General features: G+C 28.4%; 1 protein-coding gene across 1 annotated transcript; it reads right to left on the bottom strand.

Moving 5' to 3' along the window:
* Positions 1-874: 874 nt before the first annotated feature.
* On the bottom strand, positions 875-8322 carry LOC137826064 (O-fucosyltransferase 10-like). The gene is made up of 10 exons (XM_068631906.1): positions 7646-8322; positions 7020-7104; positions 6855-6922; positions 6670-6758; positions 5460-5657; positions 5058-5262; positions 4768-4935; positions 4315-4482; positions 2879-3069; positions 875-1609 (listed from the first exon to the last, which is right to left on the bottom strand). Exons 1-10 carry the CDS (start codon positions 8012-8014, stop codon positions 1402-1404), a joined length of 1749 nt encoding a protein of 582 aa, XP_068488007.1. The 5' UTR covers positions 8015-8322; the 3' UTR covers positions 875-1401.
* Positions 8323-18386: the final 10064 nt, after the last annotated feature.

The following is an 18386-nucleotide window of genomic DNA, read 5'->3' as shown; positions in this document are numbered from 1 at the left end:
GGTTATGTTACTTTTATCCTAAAAAGGTTGTTTTTATTCTAATATATCTTTATCCTAACACTTATTTTTCTAGTTTTCTCTGTGTTCTTCCCCTTCCCTGCTCCATCACCATATCAGAGAACGCTACATAGGAAGCATGAGAGAGAGAGAGTTGTGAAAAAGCTCATTCCAAAAAGCTTGTTCTGAAAAATTCATTCAAGAAAATACATTTTAGAAGATAATATATACGTTCTGGAAAGTTTATTTCATGCATTATGAAAATTACATTCCAAAGATCTTGTTTCAAAAATAATGTTTTGAAGATTATGTTCCGAAAATTTCAAAAAGTGTGTTCTAGAAAATTTCCAGAACAAGTCACTTTAAAAATGGGTAAAATGACAATTTTGAAAACTTTGGAGATGCGTCAAGAATTTGTGGTGGTACAGAAAGAAAAAGCCCTGAAAATATTATCTCGTTCCCTTTCGTTCCGGTATGAGTATTCCAAAATGTAAAAATCACGTTCTAGAGAACCCATTTTGGGATGCATGAACTGTTATAGAAGGTAGAAAGAAATATTCTATCTTCAGCTAAGTAATCACGTTATCCTAAAAAATCAAGCAAAACAGTTATTTTAAAAGTCAAGGCTAGAATTACGAAAAACATAAAAGACTATGTTTAGAAAAATCAACTCACTTTGGATTTCAATAATCTTTCCTATATGCAACTATCTTCATTCCTATAATTTTAACTACAGTTTCCATCTACACTGCTTTCCCAGTAAAGATTCAGTTATGGTCGTGACAATCCAAACTCCTTTCATATTATCTTCATACTTGTTTTTCCAAGGATGAATTAAGAGTTCAGATTATGTTAAATGATATAAACAAAAAGAATATACAGAAGACATTAAATTACATTTAGAAAATGTGGAAGGGAGGGAAAACAAAGCCACTCGTCAACGGGACTATAAGGATCTCTCCCTCTAACTATGGGTCAAAACAAAAATACGCTCACTTACTCGATAGATTACAATCTTTCTTCAAGCCTAAGAATTTTACACAAGAAACAAAAAATGAAGATGTCAGCACAAAAAACATTGATTAGAGGGGAAAAAAAAACTGACTCTATTAGTTCTGCTGCTATATCTATTGGTAGAACACGTTGGTGCAGTGTTTTCCGACCTTTAAATTGGAGCTCTGAACTGCCCAGGGTGTAAAATAAGTAACATGCAAACAAAATCTTCAGGGTTACAGAAGCCAGTCGTAAAGTAGAAATCTCTCCTGTTATAATAACAGGAATAGCCACACCTTGTCTTTGAAAGGCCGCAGAATTGGAAGTTGAAGCACAAATGCCTTGGACTTGTAATGATATAAATCCGATTACCGCGCAGAGATGATGGAACAAATGAAACATGTCTTCCATTTAAGCTTTTGTTCCGTTGTAATTATACAGAACGTCATTATTGTTGTCAATTTGATTGGCAAGAGACTGCTGTAGGCACCTGCATTCTGGTAAGGGATACGTGTAGACAGAAGTTTTTCTGTTTATTTTTCTAACTCTAGGTACCATGATTCCTTTGCGGTCACTTTCACTGAGCATGTCTTCCATCTGATCCTTGAAAGCTCTCCAACTGCAAAACCGATGCACAAATATTTCCCATCCATCATCTACTGTTCCAGTGATGGCATAGCCTAAGCCCTCAAACTAAGTCCAGATGACAACTAAATATAACATTCAGACAACGATGGACAACTACAGTAAGATACCTATTGGCAGTTTGATTCAAGCCAAACAAAATTAAACAATTAAACATAATGTAATTCTACAAAAACAAGGTTAAAAAAAAACTGCACACCATGGTGCTAGCGAACAGTTCTTACAAATCAGAATTTACTAGATAAAAAACTACTGAAAATTGCATAATATACAAGACCACAACACAACCCGGCAGTCCTGAAGTTAAAACGCACCAATTTTATGATTAATAATCAGGAGTCTATAATCCCTTCCATTAACAGCTATGACTTCAGCTAAGAAAAATCTTTAAAGAACCAACCTACTGACAGTTTGATTCAAGCCAAACAAGATCTATAATTATTAAGTATAATGCAATCATACAAAAACAGTGTTAAAAAATAAACTGAAAAACATGGCCCTAGAGAGAAGTTAGAATTTACTAGTAATAAAAACTACTGAAAGTTGCACTGTTTATAAGATCACTACACAGCCTGGTAGCCTTGAAGCTAAAAGGCACCATTTTTATGGATTAATAGACAAAGTATAAAATCCCCTCCATAAACAGCTGACTTCATCTTAGAAAAAATTGCAAAGGACCAATTGATGGTTTTCACTATCTTGTATTTTGTTTTGCTGTGGCATTACAGGATTATAGTGCATATTCAGTGGTAATTTAGTGTCTGATTACAGTTAGTGCTCTAGCAATAAAAGGTCATACAAAAATCAATGCTCTTCAGCGTACACCAAAGTTCAAGTGTTTGCAAATATCACCTTTTAACCATAGGTGGGTGTTTGGGAATGGATTATTTCTGGAAACTGGTAAATTTTCCAAATCAAAAACTCTTATAAAATGCTGAAAAAATAAGCAATTATTTCTCAAAAATAAGTTTAAACAAATAATATAAATCATAAGATTCGCATTCAAATCTAGGGGAACTCCAATCGGTTAATATATTATTTCGTAGAACAGATCCGTGCCTACTATATGAATCCTACAGAAGTAACTATTATCTTATCACTAAATTATTTTTTTTTTTATCAAGACAGCATATGATAACATGGAATCACATTATATTTCCCACAATCCTTTGAAATGTATAAACAGAGTATATAGCAGCCATAAATGGAGGATGAGGGGGAGAGAGAGAGAGAGAGAACATACCTAATACTCAAGTCATCCAAAAGAACAACAAGCTTGCGTTTATCTGGGATAATTGTCTTAGCATGGCCACCATAGAGGAATCTTCTATGGCCCATCAAAAAATGAGGGAAGTTACCACCCTGAGTTGTTACAAAAACCTCACTAGACAAGCATACTGTGTAGTCCAGCGCAGCTAATTGGGAAGAATAGCCCTAGAAAAATATGAAAATAAGCATTGGAGCATATTGGAAACTCCCCACGAACATACACTCTATGAAAAAGTATAATTAAATTAAATTCGTATATAAGATTTTATTTATTTATTTTATTTGTATTTTTAAGCACAGAAAAGTTGCAGCAAAAACGTACTTACAAGTTATAACCAACCATCAAGACGCAAACTACTAGATTGAGTGGATAAAGAATCATAATAGAAAACCATTGATATCCTTTATGCTTTTCGGAATTGAAACCTAGTTACATCCTTCATTACATGTTCATTCTTGAGGTCACTGTATAAACTATAAAAGTCAAAAAATAAAAGCACAGCATTTGAGGTCTAAAACTGCTGATCATTTTTTCAAATTGAAGAGCTTCAGTTTGCAGGTCCAACCCAAATCCATGACCTTACATTTGAAAATTTCAGTGAATGGTTGAAACAGCTTAGACATTTGTAATAAGCTACAAGTGAAATTTTATTGCACACGGCCAACTATACTATGGTAGTGAACATTGAGCTTTAAATAGAAGACAAAAAATGGGAGTAGTAGGAATGAATATATTAAGAATATGTGGTCATATAATAGTTACAAAGTGACACCAATTGAGGAAAAGATGATAAATAATCAATTAAGGTGATTTGAACATGTGAAAAGTTGAAGAGATACAAGCATGACTTTTAGCTTTCTGAAAAAATATGTAGGGAGATCAAGAAGGATATTAAAGGAAATTATTAAAAGGAATTTCATTTAAATTTTCCATTAGAATTTGGTTTCAAAACAAGTTCAATAATATTTATGTGATTCATGTAACTGATTGATAAGGCTATTTTTGTCGTTGTGGTTCTTGTTTTTACGAGTCTATGCCACTGACTCCAATTAATTAGTTATCAAATTTTCTTACATGGTCATATAGATGATACAACTATATATCGGGGGCAAATTATATTTTCTCAATTAGCTTCTTAAATGTGTAGTATAAATATTTATATATTTAACCACTGCAAGGACAAAAAAATTATTAATATTTATTGTATGAGAAAAGAATGTGTTGCTCCAGCAGAGTTTTAAACAAGACAAGTATACTAGAATCAAGTTAATATGCTCCAGTCTACAGGTTACTATGAGAAAAAAATCAAAATAAAACATAAACTGAAGCACTTTGAAGCCATCCAGTTTCATAGAATGAATCAAGACATTTGTTATTGTTCTAGTTTTCCAACTAGCGAGGATCTTTACCATAAAAGGAGCAAGCTCATCCGATGTTGCAAGAGATTCCTTTGTATAAAGATAGGGAAACATCTTCATCAAAGGAGCCAAATATCTCTCTGCATGATATATTTTCCCAGAAGCTATGTATATTGAAGTATTGCTATCAAATCCCATGCCACGCAGCATCATACCAACCTACGTAATTAAGGAAAATAATATGCAACTAAGATCAGTCTCTTCTATATAATATCAGCTTTCACACAATTTTAAATTGCAACATTAGTCTGATTTTCATCTCATCATATCATTCTTTTGATTGTGAAACTAAAATCTAGTACCTGGAAAAGGTACTACTAAAAAAAATATTGACGGCATAACATTCTGAACTCAATAACATGAGTACTTGAGATCAGATTAATGCCGAGAAGAAAAATAAAAACAGAATTTAAGATCTGATAAGCATTAAAAAGTAAAACGGACCTCTAGTGGGGTTAGTGGGCATTTTCCTTCAACCCGATTAAGGTCAGGTAAAATTATCCGGTCCTTTCTTTTAAATTTGCCCTTCCACCCTTTTTCTCGAACTGAATCCATTTCCAACTTTTCTGCCTCTCCTCCATCATATACACAACAAGAGAATGCCACCATATCCTGCATATTGAGAAGATTTAGTCAATAACAAAGCTGATTCAATCCTTCACCGTTTCCCTACAGTCTCATATATTAACACTAACTACCAGTTCCAACCTAATTGAATGAGCATCAGTACCTACCTCTTCAAAGCGAAGATGCACGGCAATGTATTTTCCATCTGTCCTAGAGCTCTTCTCAATCATTCGGTAAACTAATTTGTTTGCTAATGCAGATATTGAAAAAGAAAACCTCAATGCTTTATAATTAGTAAGACATCGTAGAAATTGAATATGTGGGGGAACACTCATTGCCAAACGATTGGCAAATGGAGCTATTCGAATTACCCTGCAAATGAAAATAAATATTTTTACATCAAATTATTTGAATAAAAAATCAAAATTGTGTCAAATTAATTTTAACTCATTTCAGAGTTCAGTTTCATCTAAAACTTTTTTATGAAAGGAAAAAACCAACATTTTTCGTTTTATAAAATATCAAAAGGATGAATAAAAAAGATGAGGAGAAAGTGTCCCAATACCAACCCTTCCTTTTGCAAGATAGGAGAAACAACTCCAAGGTAATAACTGACAGGAGACCAAGCTTGAACTTTGATGTTCGTGATATTACTCATATTGTAATTATGGCGCTCCATTAGTGCCTCAGGCAGTTCTTTGACCACCTTCACATAACCATCAAGTGTGGATATAAAATGATCTTCGTCATATACATCCCCAAATTCACTGTAAGAGAAATAATATTATTTTAAATAGAAGTACTATAGAAATAAATACGGAAACTCTAAAGAAGAGTCCTAAATATTAATTTTTGTATAGACTGTTTTGTGAGGAGAACATGCATATACCCAAAGAGGCTGCTAGAATTTCATCATTGCCAATGGTTACGAAATCTAATCAAGTATCGCTTGACTGATCATATCACAAAGGTAAGATATACCGAAAAAGTTAGAAGGACTAATTAATGTGGATCAATCAACAAATAATATTGCAGGAGGATATGCTTCTCGTTCTAGGTTCTGGTCCGTGAAATAGATTCGGTACTTGGAGCATACACAGCAATGTTAATATGGCCCTATTTATGGGAGCATTATTAAATTCAGGGACTTATACAAGCATGTTTAACTGAATAATCTATAGAAAAACAGGTATGAAAGTTTAAACAGAGGTAACTAACATAAGAGTCAGAAAGTTTCTTTAGATGATTAGATCTTTGGAATGAGGCTGTAGGTTTCTTATTGTCATACCGAAGGAGTTGTCTCAAATAACGGCAACAGCTTAAAATTTCTTTTTTTAGATTTTGAAATAATGTAAACAGAAGTTCAACATCAGACAGAATTTACCTCATAAAAATGCATCAGAAAATATTTGTGTTTTCGTTTGAGTAAACAGGAATGTAAACCAAATAAATATGTGATAAACATACTTTTTTCCCCATCAGTCACGTGTTATTGGATTTGTGAAATTCAGTCACACATTGACCATTGCTAAGCCAAACAATGAAATCAAATTAACCCACAATGTCTGACCAAAATTTCGCAGGCATGAATGTTAATGGGATTTAAAACCACAGACCACATCAAGTGATGCAGCTGCAACATCATGGTTGCGGCAGCCGCCACAACAGCTAATCAGCGTGTGATTGCAGGCTGCAACCGCAACTACAACTGGAATCAAACCTTGGTTAAGACCTATCTTCTAAGGTTCAAAGCTAAAATATAATGAGTAAATTGGTCACCTTGGATCTTTCCACACATTGTGAAACTCAAATTGAGGTATAACTAATATTGCATTCAGGAGTCCAGCCACAGCCACAGCATTACAAATCTAACAATTCAAGAAACAGCATTGTCAAAAACTAGATAGTTTTTCAAATCAAAACAAAACAGCTGCAAATCAGGGGTAGGGACGCCTTTGCCTCACCGCAGAGCGTTGCTGGTTAAGACCCCCATTGGCCTCCACAATCAAAAAACCATTCAGTCCAGGAGACACTGAAATTAAGAGAAACCACCGAATTAAAATCCCACACAAACTTTACTTCTACGCCAAACTCCAAATCAGCTAATTATTATAGGTTATATCAATTACCAAAGTGTTCGCGATGCAAAGCCGTCAAATTCGGACAAGGCTTTTGCTCTCTCAACTTCCTTTTGTACTTCCACACAGAAGCCAACTGCAAAAAGACAAAAACATAAAAATACAAAATTATAAGAAAAACCCACCACTCTGTTTAATTTCTCTGAGCTAATTTATTTTCATCTATTCTGACAATATTGAGAAGGAAAATCAAATGAAACTAACAATAAATTGATTAAAATCAAGGTGATTTTTTTATCTGTGAGCTATCCTCCGTCCAACAAAATTCTCTTCGAACATTGTCAAGTTATCCTCATTTAGAGACAACTTCGTGAACAAAAGAGCAGAAAGTAAAACATATAGGAATTAGTGTGGCACTAATCGTAGACAATTTTTTCATCAAAAAGTGGATATTAGATCTTGATGGAGATACCGTTACACACTAAACATAGACATTTTTCGAATTTAGATATACATATTGTGACACTCTACTCACTTTATTTAGACTGAACTAGGTCGATGTTTTCTCTTCAATTAATTAATAAAATAAGTGAGTTAAAAAAAAAGGAAAATAAAATATTTAATGAGCACATGGTTTATGATTATGAGGCGTTAAGCTCGTTCGTTCAGTTACGCACCTCGATGACAGAGGAATTATCGGTTTCGATATGGTGCAAGAGGTTGTGGAAGATCTCGTGACTGCGGTACCGAGAACCGGGAAGAGGTGTGTGGCCAATGAGGGCGGAGAAGGGCCCCACACACATCAACAACCCGGAGATGTACACCACCGGCAGCAGGAAGAAGTACCGGAGGCTCCGCCGAGCCATGATAACGGCGACCAGCCGCCGACTCTCCGACGAATCCTTCGCCGGCCTCACCCTCCTCCGACACCGCGTAACACCGGATTGCCGCCTCGGCGACGGCGGCGGGCTAGGAGAGCTGCTGCTTCCACCTCCACCGCCGGTGGCCTCACTTGTGAGGCCGCTTCCTCCGGCTTTGGATTTCATAGCGAAATTCTCTCTCCAGAAAACAGACAGAGAAAGAGAGAATGGTTCGATGGTTCGATGGCGGTGAAAAATGAAAATGCAAACAGTGTGTGTTAACTGAAGTGAGTGTGCGTGTGTGAACAGAGAAGGTTTTTGTTGAGGTGTTTGGAATCAGATTTTTTTTTTTGTCGTGTTTAACAGAGAGAGAAGTGAGTGAGTTGTTAAGGTGCAGAAAGCCGAGAGGGACAGTGCTGGAGAAGATGGGAAATAAACACACTGGTACAATTATAGAGTAAAAATTCATTTCCTACTTCTTATTTCTAGAAATCAAATATATTTACCTATATTTAGAATATTATACATCAAATAAATTTATGTATAAAGTTCTTTCTAAATTTTAAAAAGTTTTTTTTCAAACATCCTACTTTTCCGTTTTTAAATAAATATAACGGATTTTACTTTTACCCACTTTAAGTGGTTGTTTTAGTTTTAAGGTTTTTCTCATTTAATTTTATTTGTGTTCAATGGGAAAGATTCAAAATACAATTTATTATATTTATATGAATTTAATAATCTCTATTAAAATATAAAATTGTTACATTTATAATTATATAAACGAATGAATACTATCATTTAATAGAAAACTGTCAAATATAATAAGTTTATTGATAGTTAAAAACTATCTTGACAGTTAAATTTATTATATTTTTTAATTGGTTAACGGCAAAGATAAATAATTTTCTTATCTGTAAAAACTGAACACTGGTGTGAGATTTATTATATTACTCAGCCCCCACTCTTGTAAAAAAATTTCACTAAAAATATATTAAAAAAAATTATTGTATTTTGTAGTATTATTAATAAAAAGTTGTTAAATTTGTAGGAACGTAAAATATGTTATTGTTATGAAATGATAAATTGGTAAAAGAAAGCAAGGGGTGGCGAATATTAAAAATAATTTAGAAGTACTAAAATTGAAAATAAAAACATCATACACATACATATTCCCTTTGTGAGAACATTTTTGTCAGTGAAGTTGAATAAATGAAATGAAACTTGCAGAAGAAGAAATAAAAGAAAGGATTGCAGTATTCCTTACTGAAGAATAGGACCAGCCGAGAATGGGTGCAGTAAGTAAGGAATAAATAACAGAATCGAAATCGAAACAGTTTTCTTCTTTCTTCTATTTTACAAGGAATAAATTGGATGAGTATTTGGCGAAAAACTTGAGATTGTTCGGTATGCATGTGTGAAACGGCATAGAAAGCAACATGGGAAGCGTAAAGTTGGTGGGAGCGTTCCAAAATCCAAACATTGTCTTAGGTTTTGCGGGTTGCGATCCTGCAAAGTCGGCGATATGATTTCTCTTCATATTAATTGGTTTTTGTTAAGTTATTTTGAAAAATCTTATAAATAAATTACTACCGTAAATAATGTATGATATCACACACTTACACATAAATTAACTTATACGCCAAAATCCCTTATTAGCTTACGATTTATACTTTATATGTCAAATAGTTTCATATTAGTCAATAATCACAATTTAAATATATATACTTTTTTATTTTTCAAAGATAAAATTAAGATGAAATTTCAAATTTTAAAATGAATAATATTTTAAATAAAAAATTGATCTTAATAATATTATTTTAATAAATAGTTTCACATTATCCAAACTAAAAAATAATTTACGTATTTTTTTTTCTCTTTAACCCTCCAAACTATAATGCATGCATTATACTTTGTAATATATGAGTTCATAAATCTCATGCTTACATATACTAATGTATACATACAAAGAATAAAATGTGAAAGAATAATTAAAATATATAAAGACAAAAATGTTACCAAATTAAATAATTAAGGTGATGTAAAAAATAAAAAATAAAAAATCAGGAATAGTATTCTTAATTAATGATATTTACTTTTCTCCTTTCCCTTTTCTTTGACTAATATACTCATTTATTGTTATCGCAATTCATTTTTCTATTTCTCTTAGCAGTGATTTGTTTGCAATTTTCGTCACGAGTATTTTTGCAAAGTGTATTTACGTTATTTAATTTCCTATTTCTTTACCTATTTTCAAAAATCTATTTATAACTTAGAAATTTAATATCTTTTATTTGGTTTTATAAAAAGTTAAGGATAAAAAATCATGTTTTTTTAAATATTAATAAAGATGGAATGTTTCATATAATATGTTCTATCAATATAGTTTTAATTTACGTATAAACATATTTAAATTCCAAAAATTTAATATTACTAACTTAAATAAAACGAATTCAAAAAATATTTTTTTATTTATAACTTATACGTCGATTAAAAACGTCAAAAACAGATAATATAAAATATAATTTATTTAAGAATTGATGTTATAAAAATTGTCACGCAATCATTCATTCTCGTCCATCAAAATTGTTTAACTTTTATAATAATTATTGTAAAAACATATTTAGAATTATTTATAATATATGACACTATATTATATATCAAAATTAAAAAACATATTAATAGTATATTGAAATTAAAATCTTTTTATATATACTAGTGAAAATATAATCGGTTTGTATCATATTTCTATTACTAACTAAAAGTTTAGTTATCATATTCTTATTATAGCAAAGTAAAATAGTATTATATATATATATATATAAATAACCAAAAACAGTTACCAATTTAACTTACATATTCATGTCATTTTTGTGGAAATAATAAATATTTCTTATTTCATATCAATTATTTAAATTTATAACTGGGTGTTAACTAAAACAATTTCGTATAATAAAAATTAAATGTGTACTTTATATATTTTTATCCTACTATTTAATCATATATTACTACGGTAATGAAGATTGTTAATAATTTTTCATTTGGTTGATCTATAAAAAAAATTATCCACTTTTTCTTGCACAAAATGTTTTTTATTTAGTTTTTATAATACTATTTTGACATAGTTATATTCACTAATATAAAAACATGTTTAATCATCATTCTATTATTTAACTTTTAATAGTATTAAAATTGTTTGGAATTCCTTCTTTAATGTGAATTATGAAATTATGATTAATGAATCTTATAACTGATTCATTGAATATATCCAATGATAGTCATTCCAAAGTATTTGAATTATATCTCTCTTGAAAACTATGAAATTTAATTTAGAAAATTTGAAGATAATATTTTCAAAGTATCTTAAAAATGTGACAAACATTAACTATCCATTATCTATTTACAAATAAGTTTTTCTCTCTTTCTCTATATAAAGGAAACTTGTGAAGAAGATAATGAAAGTAAAGGAGAAAAGCAACATAGAGAATAAACGAGATAATAGATATACACCATTGTGTCAGATTATAAATCCTAGTGAGATGTTGTAAAGACTTAAGTGTAAGAAAGGATAAAAAAGTAAATTATAATTAATTAATTAAGTAAATATATATTTATTTAGTAAATTATAACTTTCTTCGCAATCCAACAAAGAAAGTTTTGATTGAATTTTTTTTTCGTTTTACATGTGTTTTTAACTTTATTTGCATTGGTATTTACGTTTTCCACACACAGAGTAAGTCTGTGTTTGTTTTCATCGATGGAAAGTTAAAGAGGGAAGAAAGTTCGAAAAATGAGACATAAAATTGCGAAAAGTGAGATGAATTCCACGTTTAGATTTTCTTTTTTCAACTGCGAATAAACTTGTTGAAGAAACTTGATTTTTAGCACCTTAAACCATAACGTACATAAAATAAATATAATAATATATATTCTTTTATTTTAAAATAATAAATATTAAATTCATAATAAAATACATTTAATGTTTTATTAATATATGTTTAATGTTAAATAAATAAATAAAATAAAATAAAAAGTAAATTAAATTAAATTAAATTTTGATAACTTATTTAATATACTTATTTTGAAATATTATTTTATTTATTTATTAAGGTTTTATAATAATTTTTATTAATTTAAATTTTCAAAATTTACAATTCAATTACATCTATTACATAATCCAGAAACTTTCATAAATTTTCTCTTAACTTTCCAATCTATTTCCCTTAATCTAAACAACCTCACTTTCCTTTTAAATCTTTCCTTTTCCACTCCCTCAAATCCATAATGTAATCCAAACAAAGCCTAAATGTTTCATTTTCTTCACCTGAAGCAAACGGGACCTAATTGATATCCTCGCAGATATTGTAATCCTTTTTTATAGTAAAAACATTTTATGGATTAGGTTCATAGATTTTACTTATTAAGTTGAAGAAGTTTTTTCATATCCATGTCATTAAGAATAATTAGTTCTGATTTTTCCAAAAAAAAACAAATGACAATATTAAAATTATTATAAATTATTTATAACCGTTATTAATTTTATTTTATTTTTTATTTACACTAATAAGTTAACGTAAGTAATGTTATTTTTATTTATCTAAAATAACGTTAATACCATTTTATTCCGAAATGGTTTGAATATGTCAAAACAAATATACTTTATATTGTTTGAGTCTATTTATTTTTTGTTAAATTTATCTTAATTTCATTAAATAAAGTCAAATAAATTCTTCTTACACCTCTATACTTTTTCATTTATATATTTATTTTAATTTCAACAATATTATTTGAGTAAAAACATGTCTTTTTCTTTCTTTTTAAAACAGTAATAGTTGTTTATGATGATTGTGTGTTTTTTTCTTTCATTTATTTTAGTATATACTAAATTGCACAGCTCATAACATTCCTTTAATTAAAGTTGTTACGTATATTGTTGTAAACAAAAAGTAAAAATGGATATTTTATTATCAATGACTTTTCGTTTGCATGTTATTTTTTCTTCCTTCTATCTTTTTGCATGCTTGAACAGAGATAATTACTGTGAAGATTAGCGAGGTCGTTAACCGCATTGAGCTATTGGATTAATAATTAAACAAATAAAATAAAAATATATATTATATAGTTTGATAAATCTAACGAAAATTTAAAACTTTTTATCATAATAAAATATTAATAAATCATAACAGATAAAGTTGAATACAATAATGCATATGGTAAAATTGTTAATGTATGAAATGAAATTCTAAATAAAGATACTTATATAAATATTTTTTAATCTAAAAATACATTCTTAATTACAATCTAAAATTAGAATATAAAAAAAAACTAGTATAAAATTAAAAAAAAAATCGTTTTAAAATATATTAAATATAATAAATTTTCTCGTTGAATTGTCTCATATTCACAATAATTGTTCTCTCCCAAACATCAAGGTTGAAAAATAATTAAAATATTACAACTAAAAAAAATATAAGAATATAACTGATATTATTTAAAATTATGAAATTATATTTTATTTAAAATTAATTAAATTAAAAAATCAAAATTTCACAAATAATATAGAAATGTATTGGAAGTGGAGAGAAAAATTACCTGTATTAATATATTAAAAATGACGTAGAAAAGTCTGACAAAATTTTAACATTGTAAAATTACAACAAAATTATATGCCATTTTTATTTTATGAAATCGTTTTAATTACTAAGATGACAAACTTGCATAGCTATTGTTAGGATTTTATTTAACAGTAATTAAAATAGATAATTTATGTATAAAGCCAAAACATAAAAATAATGGTTGCTGTAAAACTGAAAGGAATTAATTATATTTTATTTTTCTCTATGTTATTTTTTTTGTCTTTTCAGTTGGTCGAAGATCACTCAAATGTCTTATCACTAACAACGATCAATAACTGGTCAACAAAGTGCCTTACCTCGTTTCTGTTGCTCTAATAATCAAACAACATTAGTACCAGTATTACTTTTTCTGTCTTATGCTATAGTACTTTATGTTTTACGTTTTTCGAAATATTTATTAGTTTAAATTAAAATATTAATGATGTTTAATAATATTTTTCTATATAAATATCATAATTAAATATTTAAAAAACAAAATTAAATTTTCAAAATTTTAATCGAGACATTATTTTAAAGGAAATCGTTTCATGACGATAGTTAGTATTTTCAGAAATAAGTAATACGAGTTATAGTGAACTTTTGGTGATGTATGCATTATTATATTTATTAAAAAAATGTAAATTTCTATGATGGAACTTTATGTCTTTGCTTCCGCATTCTATGCCGCGAGTGCTTCCATGGAAAAAAGAGTTATCGTTTTCGTGATTGGTACAATGAAAATTGAAGATGAGAATAAGAGAATGAAAGTGGAAATAAAAATAGAACGATGTAGAATGGAATTTATCAGTAATTTTTGTTAATGTTTAATGATTTTTTTTCTCACATAGTAAGATTCAATTATCTATTATACTATAAACTAAAGTGACGGTCCTTATAAAATATAACGTATTTAACTTAAACACGCAAGTTTATTTATTTATTTATATATATGATTATCTATAAAAAAGATAAAATAAAGTTTTTATTTTTTAATATGTTATGTAAACATTTATTCCTGTATATCTGTTTTTTTTATATATTAGAGTAATCACATTACATAATACAATAATACAAAACAAATTGAGAGAATTATTTTTTTCAACTGACCTTAATAATAAAATTTTATATAAAAAAAATCACGGAAATTTTACAAAGTAAATAGAAATTTATTATATTTGAATATCTGATAAAAATATAAATGATCATTCAGAAAAATAAGAAAGAACATGAGAAAGAGAGAAAGTAATAAGATGTAACTTACTTTTTTATTTTTATTTTTTCTAAACATATCTTGAAATTGGACAGGAATGAAAATACGAGTGCTACATTTAATTGAGTTTGTTTTGTATGATAGAAACAAGAATAGTGAATTAAAAACTGAAAAGACCTTATTAATACTTTTTAATACTTTTATTAATTTTTAGTTTTATTTTCATTCACTTTTTTATTCTTAATTACTTTATTTCCTTCATCTTTAGCATTGTATCATAACTACTTCTAGCTCTCTTAATTGTTTTTAAAAATAATTACTATTAATTTAAATTGTTGAATAGTGTCCTCTATTATGATGGTTTTCATTGAAATTATTATTTTATATCACTTTAAAATGAACAATTTGTGAAACTTCTATAATTATATAATATTCTTATCTTGATAGAAGATAGAAAAAAATAAAATTCCTTTACTCCATGTCATGATTTATTATTTACAAGTACGACTTACAAACTATATTCTTCAACTTGAATCATCTCATCAATACTTGTAATTTGGCTTACTATTTAGACCATTATAGAGATTATAACTAGGACTAATTTTAATTAGAGCAAAGTAATTCAAGCTCAATGATAACTTTTAACAATGGACCATAATTTAAAAAAACATAGTTAAATTTAAAATTACTTTCACATATAATATATATATATATATTAAAATATACTTAAATATAAATCATTTGGTAATTTTATTATTGATAATGAATTTTGTTATTATTGATCGATTCTGTTTAAATTCAATACACATAATCAAAATAAAATAATTTGTATTGTAATGTGTCGTTCAACAAAACTTTTCATATTTAAGGATTTTTTTTCTTTAAATAATACATTTTTTTTTTGGAAAAGAGAGAAAGTATTTTTATTCTAGTTCTCTTAATAATCTAAACTATATAATTAAATTTTTATTAATCTAATTAATGATAATTTAATTTTAATATACTAAAAGAGAGGAGACATCTAATAATCATAACAAAAAATAAATAAACTAATATCTTCACACACCTTAAGTGTGTTTTCTAAATAGAATTGTAAGATTATCATATAAAAAAAAATAGATTTTATTGAGACGTTATATCATGTTTCCTCATATGATCTCTGGATGACATATGTCAAAATGTTATTTACCATAAAACATAAACCTCAAGCCAAAACTCAAAATAAAATGTAAATTCAATTTGATTTTGGCATGTTGTCTTAAGAAGCCATTAACACACTAACTCACACATTGCAATAAAGTTTATGACATAATGGACTAACTTTTTGTAGTTGTATGTTTAGTTTGATGATATCAGTAAATAAAAGGATGTTCAATATAAAAGAAACTTCAAAGCATAACAAGTTAAACACAACAAAGACCTAAATAAGATAAAAGGCTACCAACTCTCTTAAAACTCTTGCATTAAACACGGAATTTACATACAAGCCATCAACGTACTTTACATGAACTACTGCTTCAAGTTATTAAGTGCTAGCTCATAGGTCATCTTATAGACAATATAGAGTGTGCATCATATTTGTAAAACTTTTTATTTGTTTGGTTATTAGTTTGGGGATGATAAGTAATAAAAAAAAAAATAGTTTCAAGTTTTTCCTATAAGGTCCTCCAAAAGTGACTCAAAAACTTTGAATTCCTATTATATGCTATGCTTCTAGGAAGGCCATGCAGATTAACTATTTTCTTAAAGAAAAAGTTTGCAATATGACATGCATCATCTTATAGCATGGAATGAAATTGGTCATTATAGAAAATTTGTCCAGAATTACAAAAATTAGATTTTGTCCTTTTTTTTACCTTGAAATTCAAGTATAAAGTCCATTTAAATATTCATCAAAGGCAAACTAGGAATAAAAATAGTTATATAAGGTCCATGAGATTGGACCTTATACTTAGTCTTTTTACATATGCATTTTTCACACAAAATAATTGAACACGTGGCTAAAAGAAATGTTCATGCAATGTGGTGTGTGTAGTATGTTCAGGTCTAGTACAAGTAAATAATCCTTGAAAGCGCTAAGGCCTGTAAGGGTTAGGGTTTCCAAGAGAAGACCGCATGCATGACACGTGAATACTTAGGGCACCCATAGAACATATGACCCCGTAGCGCTGGTGCATGAGTTGGTACCCTGACAACCATACTGTTAAGATTATGCACTCCATAAGAGGCAAGTCCTGTGCAGCAGCTATGCTAAGCTTGTGCAACGTGTCACAGAATGCCTCGCCAGTAACCCTAATCCCATTTAAGGAAAGATCCTCGTGAGAAAGGGAGTTGACCTAGATATAACTTATATAAAGGGTGGTAAGAACCCTAGAAAGGTACACCGTTTCTAAGACTGAAACTTTACATACTTATTGTTTCTTAGCCCAATACTGACTTGATCGTCGGAGTGCAATCAACAGGTAGGACCCCCTCTATTTCAACGAAGCCACTCTCAACCATCCAAGGAAAGAGCAGAAACCACCAGGAAACAAGAGGAGCCACCATCTGCCTTTGAAGTCAACGACGGCTGAATCAATCGACGAGAACAATTACTAATGTTAGTTTTAGGTTAAAAAAAAATAATAAGAGATGATTGCAACTATTTTTCTTATTTTTAACTACTATTCTTTAAATACTCCATTTTCTCGTTAATTTCGAAGATAGTGACATGTTAAAATTACTAGCAGAAGTCCATATCAATTACACGAACATTTTGCTAATGTTAGTTTTAACTAATTGGTGAAAGTTTGTATAATAATATAGTAATAAATGGGATAAATATATATATTTTTCATATTTTAAACTAATTTAATTTAGATACTCATTTGAATTTTTCGTTAATTTCAGACAAGATGCTTAATTATAGTTTTAAAATATTAGTCAAAGAAAAAAAAATGGTTTGATTACAATTTTAGTCATCATTTTGATTCTTAATTTTTTTAAATAGTTGTTTTTAAACAGTTTTTATCCTTTAATTTTTAATTATCTTTAATTTAATAATTTCTAATTATTTATTAGTTTGAGCATGACAAAGTAATACCGAAAACCAAGTCAAGATACTTATAATTTTTTTTCAGATTAAAGAAGAGTTGTAAGAGATAAAATAATAATTTTTTAAACTAAACTAAAAATTAAGAAAATTTATAAAAATGAAAATTAAAATAAAAAATTAAATTACGGATAATTAAAAAAAATAGGAACTAAAACTGCAAATTTTATAAAATATAAAAATCAAAATTACAATTACAATTAAACTTAAATAGAACTTATTTATATAAAGAATTTATTCAACATTAATTTTCAAATAATTAAATATATTAAATATTTATTCAGCAGTACGCCATCAATGGAGCTTTAATAGCAGTTTGACACAAATACTTTACCTGTCTCCGTATAGCAGTACAAGGTTACCCATTCTGATTATTTGCAGACTAATAATTGAAGCCCATTTTAATTTTTTAAGTTTTTTCCTTGCAAAGTAAAAACTCAAACTCTGCATTATTTAAATTACATCAACCTAATGTGCATTGGTCTGAACTTAGAGCATTTTTTTAAGAAAAATCTTATCAATTATAAATTTTATTAACATAATTTTTAAAACTATAAAAAGTTTCTTATATAAATAAAACTCATCAATTTGGAAAATCTTATATTTATTAAATCTATATCAAAACATTACTTTATGATAAGATAT

The sequence above is a fragment of the Phaseolus vulgaris genome, chromosome 8, assembly GCF_000499845.2.
Source record: "Phaseolus vulgaris cultivar G19833 chromosome 8, P. vulgaris v2.0, whole genome shotgun sequence".
NCBI lineage: Eukaryota > Viridiplantae > Streptophyta > Magnoliopsida > Fabales > Fabaceae > Phaseolus > Phaseolus vulgaris.
This window is presented reverse-complemented; position numbering and strand designations above follow the sequence as displayed.

What these genes read in the sequence shown, in the direction of transcription:
- LOC137826064 (XM_068631906.1), bottom strand. Translation starts at nt 8,014, where the DNA reads ATGAAATCCAAAGCCGGAGGAAGCGGCCTCACAAGTGAGGCCACCGGC. An exon ending in AATGTGTGGAAAGATCCAAG is followed by an intron (nt 5,658 to 6,669) that starts GTGACCAATTTA and finishes TTTCTCTTACAG; the next exon opens with TGAATTTGGGGATGTATATG. An exon ending in TTGGATGACTTGAGTATTAG is followed by an intron (nt 1,610 to 2,878) that starts GTATGTTCTCTC and finishes TCGGTTTTGCAG; the next exon opens with TTGGAGAGCTTTCAAGGATC.